Source organism: Sphaerodactylus townsendi, linkage group LG02, assembly GCF_021028975.2.
Source record: "Sphaerodactylus townsendi isolate TG3544 linkage group LG02, MPM_Stown_v2.3, whole genome shotgun sequence".
NCBI lineage: Eukaryota > Metazoa > Chordata > Lepidosauria > Squamata > Sphaerodactylidae > Sphaerodactylus > Sphaerodactylus townsendi.
In genome coordinates this window covers 77,744,287-77,758,955 of record NC_059426.1, presented here as the reverse complement: position 1 = coordinate 77,758,955, position 14,669 = coordinate 77,744,287, and the positions used below count along the sequence as shown (strand labels likewise).

At 45.8% G+C, this 14,669-nt stretch overlaps 1 protein-coding gene across 1 annotated transcript in view; it reads left to right on the top strand.

The window, feature by feature from the left end:
- Window positions 1-14,669, top strand: part of SLC25A22 (solute carrier family 25 member 22) — an 85,564-nt gene that overhangs the window by 60,830 nt on the left and 10,065 nt on the right. Inside the window, exons 4-5 of the mRNA XM_048484567.1 lie at window positions 9,995-10,113; window positions 13,251-13,422. Of these exons, the coding sequence (XP_048340524.1) occupies window positions 9,995-10,113; window positions 13,251-13,422 (291 nt within the window). The remainder of the gene's footprint in view (window positions 1-9,994; window positions 10,114-13,250; window positions 13,423-14,669) is intronic.

Below are 14,669 nucleotides of genomic sequence, written 5' to 3'. Positions count from 1 at the left end.
CCCACCCCCCCCCCCCCCCACCCCCCCCCCCCCCCACCCCCCCCCCCCCCCACCCCCCCCCCCCCCCACCCCCCCCCCCCCCCACCCCCCCCCCCCCCCACCCCCCCCCCCCCCCACCCCCCCCCCCCCCCACCCCCCCCCCCCCCCACCCCCCCCCCCCCCCACCCCCCCCCCCCCCCACCCCCCCCCCCCCCCACCCCCCCCCCCCCCCACCCCCCCCCCCCCCCACCCCCCCCCCCCCCCACCCCCCCCCCCCCCCACCCCCCCCCCCCCCCACCCCCCCCCCCCCCCACCCCCCCCCCCCCCCACCCCCCCCCCCCCCCACCCCCCCCCCCCCCCACCCCCCCCCCCCCCCACCCCCCCCCCCCCCCACCCCCCCCCCCCCCCACCCCCCCCCCCCCCCACCCCCCCCCCCCCCCACCCCCCCCCCCCCCCACCCCCCCCCCCCCCCACCCCCCCCCCCCCCCACCCCCCCCCCCCCCCACCCCCCCCCCCCCCCACCCCCCCCCCCCCCCACCCCCCCCCCCCCCCACCCCCCCCCCCCCCCACCCCCCCCCCCCCCCACCCCCCCCCCCCCCCACCCCCCCCCCCCCCCACCCCCCCCCCCCCCCACCCCCCCCCCCCCCCACCCCCCCCCCCCCCCACCCCCCCCCCCCCCCACCCCCCCCCCCCCCCACCCCCCCCCCCCCCCACCCCCCCCCCCCCCCACCCCCCCCCCCCCCCACCCCCCCCCCCCCCCACCCCCCCCCCCCAGAACCTTTGGCACTCCAGATGTTATGGACTACAATTCCCATCAGCCCTGCCAGCATGGCCAACTGGCCATCCTGGCAGGGGCTGATGGGAATTGTAGTCCATAACATCTGGAGTGCCAAAGGTTCGCCACCACGGATATAGGGCTTCATATATCACTACCAGCACTTTGAATTGTTCTCCGAAACATATATGGAGCTAGTGCAGGTGGGCCCACACTGGAGTGATTTATGACATGTGGCCTATTTAAGTCAACACTCTGGCTGCAGCATTCTGCACCAGTTGAAGTTGAAGTTTATAGTATTTTAGAACTCTTTGTAATGAACGATGGTTGCTGCCAGAGTCAAAGCCAGAGTCAAAGACCAAATCCGCTCTGGAAAGGGCCCTGCCCCTCCCCTTGCCTTTACTCACAGAAATAGAGGCCTGGAATGCTGTTGTTGCCTAGCAACTATCATTGCATGAAAGCTATAGGTGCTCCTTTTATCATTTTTGGGTTAGTTGAACCCTGCAATGTTATTTTTTTAGATTTCACATTTTTTCTGCAAACCTGGATCCCTCTTTAGGTTTGTAGAAAGATCTGTCTTGCCCATTCACAGCTCCAGTCATTAGATTTAAGTATTCTCAGATTTGGCTGACTTTGCTATTAGAATTCAAAATGGTTCAAAATTCTGGGATAACTAGATACAAGCTCTTAACATTGTAGAAAATTTTACCATGGGCCTGCTTATCTGCTCATCTAATTTATTTATTTTATTTATTTGTTCCATTTATACCCCTCCCTACACTGAAGATCCAGGGCGGCTTACATAATGGGGGTAAAAGCCCTGTTAAAACATTAAAAGCCACAATGAAAACATACTTTAAAACTGTTAATAAAAACATTCATTAAAATTCCCACCCTTCAGCTGGCATCAATACAGGGGACCTTAGGGTCACACATTGAAGGCCTGGGTAAAGAGGAAGGTTTTAATCAGGTGCAGAAATCCATAAAGCATCAGCGCCTAATGAATTTTTGCAGGGAGGCTGTTCCCAGCTTGGGGCCTGCCACAGAAAAAGCCCTCCTGCATGCTCCCTCCTGCTGTACCTCAGCAGCAGAAGGGATCACCAGAAGGTCCTCCCCACTTGACCACAGGCCGGCTCATATGGGTGTAGGCGCTTCTTTAGGTGGGTGGGGCCCAAGCTATTTAGGGTTTAAATATGATTGTCAATACCTTGAATTGGGCCCGATAGCGAATAGTGCAGTGCAGTTCTTCCAATGCCAGTGTTATATGCAACTGGCCAGGCTGACCCATCAGCAGCCTAGCTGCTGCATTTTGCACCAGCTCCAGCTTTTGGACCATCTTCAAGGGAAGTCCCATGTGAAGTGCATTGCAGTAATCAAGACAGGAGGTTACCAGGAGCTAGCCTGTTAGCCCTGCCTGCAATACTGCCTGCCAGTCAGAAGCCTGCATTGGCCACTGGAAGAACTGCAAGCCTGACCAGGTGAGCTGTGGCCTGCAGCTCCTGAACCCCACCCTATTGGGAACACCTGCAGTGGGGTGGGGCATGGCAACTACTTCAATATCAGCAGCAGCTGCCCGATGGGTGCTTATGCCGCCTGAAGGGTGGCAGCATAAGGGTGCTTCCCATTATAGGCTTGTTGGGCATGTGGATTTAGTGGGATTTATGGGCATGTGGTTGGGCTTGGCAGAGGGGTTATTGGGGGTTAGCTGGCATTTGGGATAGAGTTCCTGGGGCGTGGTGGGAGCACGCCCTGGTCAGAAGACCCCAATTTGGAGTGAGAGTCCATTCACAGGGTCTTTCCATCTCTCTCCCTCTGTGTGAGAGGCAGAGGGCCCACTCCTAAGAGCATAGTAGGGGACCTAGAAGATTAATAGGAGCAAGGTCACCTGGGGGATGTGCCTGGGTAAGGGAAAGGGCAGGGAGTCTGGGGCCATCTCAGTGCTTACGGGCAGAGGGCATTATGGCGCTGGGGGTCAGAGGAGAATTATTTTCAGAAGGCGCGATTATTATTATTATTATTATTAATAATAATAATAATAATAATAATAATAATAATAATAATAATAATAATAATAATAATAATAATAATAATAATAATAATAATAATAATAATAATAATAATAATAATAATAATAATAGGGTTTATAGACCGCCCTCCCCCGGAGGGCTCAGGGCGATGAACAACAGATAAATAGAGCACAATATCAGGTTAAAATCCAGTAAGTATAAATTAATACAGGCTCTAATAAAAATAAAAATAAACCCTACCCCATTAAAATGCAGCATTATTAAAATTAACATTAACACAAGATGGCACCTGCTATCAATTCCCTCAAAACCCTAAGAGGGGGAGGGGCGGTAGGATCCACTTGATGTTATAAGAAAAAGGGAGAGGGAGGGGGCCTCTGGATGTTTTCATGCCATTGTTCCTTCTGCTCTGCTTCCCATCCAAAGGGAGGTAGGGAGGTCAGTCATCCTGCCCACTGACTTGGTGGTGCTGCTTTTGAATGTTAGGTCGGCCCTGAACAAAACAACCCTCATCCAGGATTTGATTCAGGATGAGGGGGCTGACCTGGCTTGTACAACAAAGACCTGGGCGGGAGAGCGGGGGTGGGGGGAGCGAGAACTGACCCAGCTTTGCCCCCCAGGCTATCAGGTGCAGCACCAGCTCAGACTAAAGGGGCAGGGTGGTGGTGTAGCCATAGTCCACAAGGAGCCATTAACATTCACCAGGCACCCTCTCATCCTGTGTCTGCAGTTGAGAGTTTGTATTTGGTGTTTAGCCAGAAAGATAAGTTGGGATTATTGCTGGTGTACTGCTGTCCCTGCTGCCCAACTGACAGAGGCAGTCTCCCTGCCTGAGCTGACAGAGGCAGTCTCAGAGGTGGTGATGGACTCCCCTAAGACTGTTATTCTGGGGGATTTCAACTACCACACTGAGGATGTCTCTGATAAACCAACTCAGGACCTCATGGCCACCATGACAACCATGGGGCTATCTCAATTTGTAGCGGGGCATACACTCTAATGGCATACCATAAAAAGAAGCAACCCATTTAATCCCCAGTTTTTCATTGCATTGCACAACTTGATGTTTGCAATCCTGCAAAGTACATCTCTTTTTTAAAAAAATAACCCTGACTTTTGCCCTATTGGACTTGATTGATTATTCCCTGTGTCTCAGATGTTGCTATTAAAAACAACAACATCGTTGCTTTCTGGCAAACTGTTCTCAGGGTTCTGAATATGTTTTTAAATGTATTTTTGCCTCAAGGAGTTTTATTTTCATTACTATTGGAGCCTGCTGATAGCTTTGCATATCCTCCCTCCCTTTTTTATCTTGACCTTCACTGTGTTTGTTGTTCTAGAGTGGTACTTGAAAGCTGCTGACTTTTGCTAGGTCTCTTCCCAGTCCTTAGTCATTGTTGTATTAGCTGTTTCTTTGCTAATGCAATCAGAAACAGTAGGAAAATGGATATCTTTACCACCACCCCCTTTTTTGTTATGAGTAAGCGGTAGCGCTTTGCTTGGTGAACAGAAATGTGAGACTTCCCGTACTCTCTGCTACGGCGGCTTCTGTGCCAGATGCTCGTGAGCATTTTGTCAAGCTCTTGATAAGGAGCTTTCACGTTTGCATCTTGTGCTGAATCCAGGAGATTTCAGAGTGTTCTCTGAGCTTGCTGCAAAGCCTGCTAACCCCGTAAGATTTTCTTCACCCAGTAGTTTGCATTTTCTTCGGAGCTTCCCAATTCATCATCTGTCCTGAAAAACAGAGGTTGAAAGGGAAATCCAAGACATGCATCCAGAGATAGTAGATATAGGTCAGACATAAGGAAGTACTTCTTCACAGCATGCATAATTTACAGAAGTTCATTGCTGCAAGGTAATGCATTCTGGTGGATGGGGAGCAGGGCGACGGGGAAGGAAACAACCTGTGCAGGGAAGCTTTTGTGTGCTGACTGTGTATGGGCATCTAGATGGCCATTGTGGGGAAACCAATACTGGACTAGATAGACCTTTAGTCTGAATAAACTTTATGTTTTAATGAATGCTGAATACTAGGGTTTATTTGGTTTGAGAATTTATGGTGGACTATTTGATCTGTTAATTACCTTTTATGTATTACATTGTAGGTGTTGGCTAAATTTGTTGTTGAAAATGTAATCCGGTTGGGATAGTGCTAATTAGATACCTCATCCTAGTTAGATCATTGCAGTAGTTCAGTGGCAGAAAGAAGGGAGTTTTGGGCAGCATGTCGAATATTGGCAGAGGTGTGTGGGAGAGCGACTCTGGTCCGTGGAAAGGGACAGAGAGCTGAGAAATTCTTCCCGACTTTTAGAGCTATATTTGAGAGCCTGTTTTGTTGATGCTGTGAGCACTTGTGGAATTTTGAGAAATCGTAGACAGACTGCCACGGGAACAGCGGTAGCTCTTTGCTTTGGGAACATGGTTTGTTTTCACTTTTCAAAACAAAAAAAGAGGATGTGTTTTGTTCCTTTTGCAGGGAAAAGTTGCCAAGCCTGGAGATTTGAGACCGTTTTTCTATGGCCAAGCTCAGGGTTCATGACTGTGATGCACTTCCAGCATTTTACTAATCAGTTTGCTGGTAGGGAAGGATCTGCAGTTGTTTTGCCCCACGAAGCAGGCAGGTGCCAGGGAAGGCAGGGAAGGCAGGGAAGACAGTTGCCATGGCATCCACGGGCACTGCACTTGGGATTGGGTCTATAGCACTTGGTCTTGTAAGGTCAAGCCTTAGGCAATTTGAGAGGTAGACATTGAATCGATTAGCCTGTCCATTTTATTCCCGCAGTTTTTCCAAGAACCTCAGGGTGGAATTCATGGCACCTTCTCCCCTCCCCCCTTTTGCCCTCCCAACATACATTTGAGGTAGAATAGGCTCAGAGAGAGTCACTAAACCAGCTTTATGACTGAGTGTGAATGAGAGCATCCCCCCCACCCTCCATGTGAAACGCTTAACTGTTGCACCACACTGGCTGAAGGAGGTATGCATAATAACTGACTGCTGAGGCAAACTTTTCTGTTAACAGGTGTTGTGAAACTTTCTCCTTTTTGCAGAATTACTGTGAGATGATGTGTTTTGTATGGTTTTTTAAAAAACTACACCTACTTTATCTAAATGTACAGAGCAAGAACCAATGTCCAGATTCTTAACAGTTGCCTATTTTTTGTTAAGTGATCCTGCTTTTCTGGATCTGACTAGGATCCGTTTGGTCCAACATAATTTGTAAGAATCTTAGCAACCAGCCAGCAATAGATATGTATTCTGGAAACTGGCCAGTGATCCACTGGTGAACACCAGCCTGCTTTCTGCCCAGTCCTGTTTTTAAAAAATAGGATTCTGTCCCTTTTAAAAAGAGATAGTGATATGTGCCCTAATCTAGGACCAGTTCTCACATTATAAAGCCATGAGGACTTTTGAACTGGAGGTTCCTTGCTGTGAACATAATTCCCGAAGTCACACAGGGTAGGCGGGGAAGAGGCCACTTAAGTACCTTCTTCTGCACCACAGTCCCAATCTGAATCATACCTGTGCATATCGGGATATTAAGTCCTCAGAAGGGAAGCTCCAAGAGCACATCAACATGTGGGGACACATAGACTTCTAACATGTGAATTGGTCCAGAAGCAAATACTGTAGCAAAAATATTCAGCTAACAAATACTGTGTTTCTAGTTTTCAAACTCTCAACCAGTATTCCCTTCTAATGTGGGTCTTCAGGCAGGAACATTGCTGCAAATGTTGAAGATTTCCCCCAGTGAAGCTAAGAGCTTTTAGGGGAAAAGCATCTAGGAAACTGAAGTCGTAGAATAGCAGGTTCTTCCAAATTCTAAGCCAAGCCAGTTGCAGTAATGGCTGGTTTGAGAAGCAAGTCGCCAATTCAATTATTTCTTTTCATAGCTTTGCAACTTTGAGAGGGGAAGTCATTGAAAATCCTCTCTTGTATTTTCAAAGGAGAAATCTATATTTAGTGATTTGATAATATTTGCTATGGCCTTAAACCTCCAAATCCCTTCCGAGGAGGAGATCAAAACAACAGATTGGCAAACTAAGGAATTAACTGTGTGTGGTTCACTAGAGGAATTCTCCCGTGCCCTTACAGAAGTGAACAAAGTGCTTGCAGAAGCTTTAATCAGAAGCTCTGGCAGTTTCAGTAGGGAAGAGACACTTGTGCTGTCTGATATTTTCACTAGGATGAACAGGTGTCAACAGCTCAGGGATTCTGAGTTTCAAACATGTTGTTTTTGGACACTCAGGATTAACTTTGTGAAGAGCTCGTCATTTACAACTCTGCCAGTTAATTCAAGTTGTGTTGTCAGGGCATTAATGTGGTGTTCCTTATTGCTCACAAAAGTACCATGAATGTTTGTTTGCTAAATTGTCCTTTCCCATATAAGCTCAGGGCAATTTGCAACGTCTGTGTTGGAAGAGACGGCCACTTGGAAGCACCATGAAGCATGGTATTGCTAGTATGAATTGTAGTCTTCGATCTTGCTAATGTTCTACTTTTTACTGGGTGTAATTTCTGGGTCTGTAAGGTCTCAGGTAGCAGGACTGGGAATGAAGTTCCATCTAAGCCACTCTGAAAGAATGGACTTCAGTGAAATTTCTGGACTGAAAATTGATAGTGCTGGCCTAGGTGGACCATTACACTGACTAAATATAACTTAATCTTCAGATTGAATTATTGGTTTCTCAATTACCTGGGTGAAAAAAATCCTAGACAGGTAGCTTTGTTAAATCCATTCCAGCGAAATGTGAAGTCTGCAGCATATAATGTGTGTGTCTCAGTGGCATAATGAATGGGGGTGCAAGGGGAGTGACCACTTCCCTTGAGCATATTTTTGAAAAGTGGCGCCAGGCTCTTCTTCCTCCCCAGGCTCTGGCCCACGCCGCTACTCCATGGTGCTGGGCCCAGTTCCTTACCTCCGTTGGCTCCAGGAATTGTTTGGTATGTGTCGTGGTGCCTTTTTTATGTGCTCGCTCCCCCTAACTTTAGAACCTGACCACGGTCCTGGTGTGTCTGCCACTTGGTATTATTCCTTTCTGGCATAATGCTGCAGCATTAACAGGAAAAAATGCAGAAACTGGTAACCTGGTAATTCAACTCTGCTGTGGTAGGACCACTGCCCCAGGCTCTCACAGAGCACTCAGCAATGGGAATCCTGTGCAAATTAGGTTTTCTGGATTTCAGTTATTTTCTTTCACAAGGTACAAATACATTGGGGCTGGTGGTTATTTTTTGTTGGCACCAACTGCCAGGCATTCAGCATTTTAACTCATTGTGAACAAGATTTTTAACGTCCTGGATATATTGAGAACTAAAAGTGTGTCAGCGACATTTCATATCACTCTTTCTGCTTACGTTGATTATTGGTCTTGGGCAAATACTTGATTATTTTGTTTGCACAATCTGAGACTCCTTTAAGGAACCTAATATGCATATAACAAGTGCTTAGAATCAGCCTGTATCTTTCCAATGCCCTTTTAGAGTGTGATATTAAACTGGGCATTTGAAAAATCAGTGAAAACCTTGAATATTTGCTGGAAGATATTTTAAAACTCTTTGAACTGCAATGATTTTAGGGAGTATGTGTAAGGGAAGGATGTTATTCTTAGCCAGTAACATCTGCTGTTCTGTTCTGCAATAAAGGCTCTGAAGTAGTTTAGAGGAGGGGCTGTGACTCAGTGGTAAAGTCTCTGTTTGGCATGCAGAAAATCTCAGGTTTAATCCCTGATATTTCCCGTTGACAGGTTCAGACAGTAAGTGATGTGAAAGGCCTCTGCCTGAGATCCTCTGGAGCTGTTATCAGGCTGAATAGATAACATTGACTGTGAAGGACCAATGGTCTGAGGTGGTATAAAGCAGCTTCACATATTTACAAGTAGTTTCTTGATTCCCCCCAACCAAACTGGAACTGAAATGCAGTTCCAGCCTATTCAGTTTCCTGGTTTTTGTTTCCTTGCTTTGGCCGTTTTCCTATTCATTGTGCATCTTGTAGCTGAAACCTTGCATTTAGCTTGCATTTAGTCCACCCATACAATGCTGGATTATCAGAGATAGGCAAGCTGGGTCCATTATTGTCCCATCTATTTTCGGCCATTGCCTCAAAATTGTGCTACTTACAGCCACTGTGCTGGCAGTGTAGTTGCAGACTTTAATCACATTCCTGCTTTTTTCCTATAATAACTCAAACTTTATTTTTCCTCACTGTAAATCAGCAAAATGACTACATGCTATTCCTGCTATCTTTCGATACCCAGTGGATTTTCATTTGACAGTCTGTGCATGGCAGCTGTTACAGGGGGAGGGGGGAGGCAGAATGTAGGGGACAAAATTCTGGGGACCTTGGTCAACATAGGAGCCTGTGGAGATGGACAATTCATATGATTTACTGTCCTGTGGCATTTAGGTTGGAACTCAGGGGAAATATTTTGTAACTCACAATGACTCTTTTTGGTCCTGTGCCTGTGGTTAGTTTCTTGTGTTATGTTTTCATTTGATCTAGCTCACAGGTGTCAAACTCAGGCCCTCCAGGTGTTCATGGACTACGATTCCCATCAGCCCATGCCAGCAGGGCCAATTGGGAATTCTAGCCAATTCATAAGCAGTGATGTATCCACTACATTTTATGGAGAACTGAGGCAAAGATTAGACTGAAAGATGGGCTTGATTTCCAAAGTGTATGCCAGGTCAACCCTCTGACTTTAACACAGCTACTACTTTTCTGGAATTCTCTCTTTCTTTCCTGATTGTATTTTCTTTATGTACAATTGTTTGCCTGGGAAATATATACATGTTAGGGTTTCTGTGTATCATGCTTGAGGGCACAATGACTGACTCACAGATACACTGATTGAAAGGCAGCATGAGCAGAGTTGCTTCTGTCTCTGTACTTCCCATGACACTTTTTCAGCCAACCAAAGAGTCTATCCTTTTTAACGTTTAATTATCCAGCACTGTACTTGGACACAGTGTGTAACAGACTTCCCTCTGTGATACACCTCTGAAGATGCCAGCCACAGATGCAGGCGAAATGTTAGGAACAAGATCCACCAGACCACGGCTACACAGTCAGGAAAACCCACCACAACCAGTTGAATCTGGCTGTGAAAGCCTTTAACAATGCACTAAGTCTGGCTGTTTTACCCAAAGGCAGGTTTGGCCAGCTGAGTCATTCAGCTGACGTTATTTCTGTGTTACTCTCCAATCTTTTGCCAGGAAGAAGCTGACGTTGCTGAAGGAAATGCTTGCTGGCTGTGGGGCTGGGACCTGCCAGGTGATTGTTACCACTCCCATGGAGATGCTCAAAATCCAGCTTCAGGATGCAGGACGAATTGGTACCTCACCTGTCTGTCTTCTTTCTTCATAGCAGTTGTGCAGCAAAAGGAAGTGCCTTCCAAATAGTGGGAAAGGATTTCACAGTAGGAGGAAAACAAGTGTGGGTGAGAAGAAAACAAGGACAAATTTAGTGAGCCAGCCCAGAGGGCATTTTAGTCAAAAGAGATCTTTTCCCTGATCAGTTGTCTCACCAGATAAGGGCTCCAGTTTCAGGTATGACAAAATATGGTTCCCTCATTTTCCCCTTATCTTGATGTGGGAGTGGATTTCTCCTACAAAAAAATCTACCCCAATGAAAATGATCTATGTAGGAGAGAGGAAGCAGGTAAAGGAATAGCCGTGTTCAGCTTACATGTGGGTAACTGATGTAGAAGGTAGGAGGCTCCTTGGCCTTTTTGTTTTTCTGGAATGTCTCTTCTTGCTCTCTCTCCCACCTCATTAATTCCTTAGTTTCCACAAACATTTCACTCAAAGCAATGTTTGCCTGTCATTGTTATGCCGTCTCCTCTTTTTCTCTCTTGATTATTATTTGATGCCTGGAAAAATATCCACACTACTGCATCACTGCTCTAGACAGGTGTGGAATAGAGACAAAGAAGGAAAGAGAATGATTCTGGCATTGTACTTTATTAATTATTATTTCTAATTATGCAAGGGTATCTTATTGCTTAGCATAGTGGAACTAGGCAGGAAAGAACTGCTGCTACCATCTGAATTTTGGATGAAGCTGAGTAATCATTTCTCAGACCCCCTCATGAGGGCATTTCATGTCAGGCAAGGAGCCAGTGTGGTGGAGTGGTTAAAAGTAGCAGATTCTTAAGCTGAAGAACTGGGTTTGATTTCCCACTCTTCCACATGAAGTCTGCCGGCTGACCTTGGGATTGTCACAGTTCTCTCAGAACTCTCTCAGCTAATTGGGTGGTAGGCAGTGTCAAATCACCTGCCAACGTCTCTTGCATTCAGAATTCTACGGGGTCACCATAAGTCGGCTATGACTTGCCGGCACTTTGCACCACCAAGGTTGTTGTGAGTAAACACTAGCTCATTGCTGAGGTTTCTTAATATCTCCTTATAATTTTGTCTGCAGAACTGTGACCACCTTTGCTCCTCTTTCTCTGCCTCTTCTGTTTCCCATTGTAATTCATTTTTTCCAAAGGTGTTAAATTAGGAAGCAGAGGAAAAGTTCTTGCTGCAGCACACAACTGTATCTCAGTTGCACAAGTATAATATATGGCAGATGGTAGGGGATTGACATGAGCTCCATCTCCTGATGGAACTAGAGAACTACACCAGGAATAATTTGGAATGAGAGAAGCATGTATAGATCTCTAAGGTGCTTTAGAAAATGCATGTTGCTCTTGTATGCAGCTGGCAGCCTGGGGCCTAAGGCCTACTGCATGGGGGCCTACCTGCAGATTGTTTCTCTAGTATTTTACCTGGACCTTGGCTGTCAGATGTCCACAGTAACTTCCATGTTCAGAAATTAATTGCCAAGTATGCAGGGGCCAGTTTGAATCAGGACTTAAGAGAAGACTTAAACCCTCCAGCCATATCATTCTGCCAACCTGAAATGTCCCCAGCTAGTCACTGGTTCTCCTGTCAGGAAAACTTACCTTCTCCTCCATGCCATAGTCCTGATCTAAACTGCCTCTTCTGCACCTGAGTTCAGAGCATGTGCTCTGGGGAAGGTAGGAACATAAGAACATAAGAAAGAGCCTGCTGGATCAGACCAGAGTCCATCTGGACTAGATGGACTCTGGTCTGATCCAGCAGGCTCTTTCTTATGTTCTTATGTTCCTACCTTCCCTAGAGCACATGCTCTGAACTCAGGTGCAGAAGAGGCAGTTTAGATCCAGCACTAGTCCAGCACTCTGCTACTCGCAGTGGCCCAGTGGTACAAGAAAACCAAGGTAGTCTGACCCTCGGACACTGTGTGAACACAAAGTTCCATGGGCCAGTTGCCTTTGCCTCTCCAATATTACATTTAAATTTGGCCTAGGGGTTGGTCTGTAGAATGCCGTGGTCAAATTTGAGGTGATGTTATAGACTGTACCAATCCAGACTGAAAAGGAAACTATCACTCTGAATGTCTCCCTATGTTAAAAACTTTCTGCAAATGGAAAACCAGCATAGCTGAGAAAAGTCTAAGTTGGACCCTTTCTTGCTAAGGGGCTTTCAATTTATAGGAAATATTTTTATATGGGGGAATATTCAACTTGGTATCCCTGCTGTCACTTATGATGCAGTCCATTTTATTACTTCAGCATAATCCACCTCGTTCTGCATATGTAGCCAAACCTCAGATTTTCTTTGGGCCTTGTGGAAATATATGCACTGCACTTCTTGCACAAATGCAGTGATGAGAACTAGGGTATCATCCAGGCCAAAGTAGACTTGGTAGCAAACCTAGAGCTGCCCCAATAGCGTAGAGAGGTCTAATTTTAGCATTCCTGTCTACAAGTCCCATATAATGTCAAATTCTTCCTGCGCAATTGTCCTTGGCTTGCCTTCCCAAAATCTTTCCTTCTTCCACGGGATTCTTTTTCTTCCTCTGGACCTAGAAGTGAGTTTAGTTGGGAGGAAAGTTAAATTGGAATGGGATAAGTGGAGTGTGTGAAGGGGTAGGTTCAGTTTGTTTCACTGGTAAAACCCTTTTATTCTGAAAGTCAGATATGCATTCCTTCCCCACCCCCCCACCCCCCGAGGAAAAAAACCCTGGTCTGCTGTCATTAGGTCTAGTAGGGCTAACAGTCATAGCATTCATGGCAAATAGCTGTCATTTTCTGTACCATATAAGAAAAGCATCTATGTCTGCTTCACATAAGGTACAAGTTGAGTGCCCTGAAAATTCATGTCTTACTCAAACACTATAACATTCGATTGGCCACAAAAACATTTCCTTGAACAGAACCAAAGTTTCAAAGCAGAATGGGACAAGATACTTTTCAAGTAATGTAAAATATTGGTGACAGCTGCTTTCAGGCAGTGCTTTGTTCCCTTCTTTTGCAACCCTTTATTTTGTTGTTGGAGTAAGACCTTTTCAGTCATCTTACTCATTTTGTGTTTACATTCATATTGTAGCATTAGCCTAGCGTGGAGGTTTGTAAGTGATTAACTTCCCTTGATTCCTCTGCAGCGGCTCAAAAGAAATTAATGGCAGCACAGGCTCAGTTAAGCCCTTCCACTAGCGCTGGGGCAGCAGAGTCTGTAGTGGAGACACGAACAACAGCCATGCAAATCACAAGGGAGCTGCTTCGAAACAAAGGCATTGCTGGACTGTATAAGGGACTTGGGGCTACATTACTAAGGTAAGATTGTTCTGTCAAGTAGTTTTAAAATCTAAATAGATTACCGGTATATGGCTTGCATCTCTTTGTTTCAGGGCACCTGATATATGGAGGAATCTACCTTGTGCAGGGAATTCGCACAACTTTACAACTTCTTGGCCCCTTCTATACCAATTATTATAGTTACTACTGGTATCAAAAATGTTGTATTTAATAGCATTTGTTATTTTTGGTGTAATACCATCAAGGTACATTTGTTTTTGTGACAGAGTTCTCTTAGTTCTGCCCTCCAGGCATCCCAGCAAATCTCAAGTATGCTAACCTAGTGAAACCAACCAGTCTGAAGAAGTGGGAAGAGGAATTTTTGGATAACAGAAAGGCATTCAGCACCATAGATAGGCATTGGCAAGTAAAGAGATACAGAGATAGTGTTTAACCCGGAAAGGATAGATTTAGGTATCCTGGATTAAGCAACATAGGTAGTCTCAATGAAACAGGAGAGTAGGCTTTACTTTCTGGATCAGGGTAGGATCCAGAAATAAGCTATTTTGGTCTCCAAAGTTGAATCCTGGGGTAAATTGGACCGGAGAAGTGTGGGACTAAACAGACTAACTTCTGGCATTCATCTCTTGGAGTAAAGGGAGCAGTAAAAGGAACAGGTCTTATTAAGCCTTAAAAGAAAATTCCTTTTTACTAGGCCAAAACATTCTATCATTTTGGTGTATGTCTGTGGATGCGTATTTTGACACTATAACATTGTGAGAGAAACTGCTATCAAACTTAGCTGTTAGTATTGAGGACATATTTAAGTTGTAATATCTGACAAACAAAAGCAGCTTTTTCCATTCTTTGGAAGTGACAGCAATTTGTGTTGTTGTTCTGTTAAATTAAAGGTATCTTTATAAATTGCCTCTGAGAGTGAGGAAGAATAATCTTCCTCGGGAATTAAACACTTCTTTCCCTTGATCTGCAGTTTATCTCAGCACAATATGTAACCATCCATGTATATAACTGACACATGGATTTTCATCATTTATTGTATGCTACCATCAATGTAGCTCATTGTCAACATGGTCCCATCTGTGGGTACTTATATCTGCAGATTGGATCCATATACAGAAAGAAAACAAATATTGCTACAAATGGACCCTCAGGGTTTGCACAAAAATTAGAAAAATTAAAAGAAGGAGGGAGAGGATGAAATGCTTCCTCAAAGATAAGCATTGTGATTGACAATGTGACTCTGCCAGCCTGCCATCATCTGCACA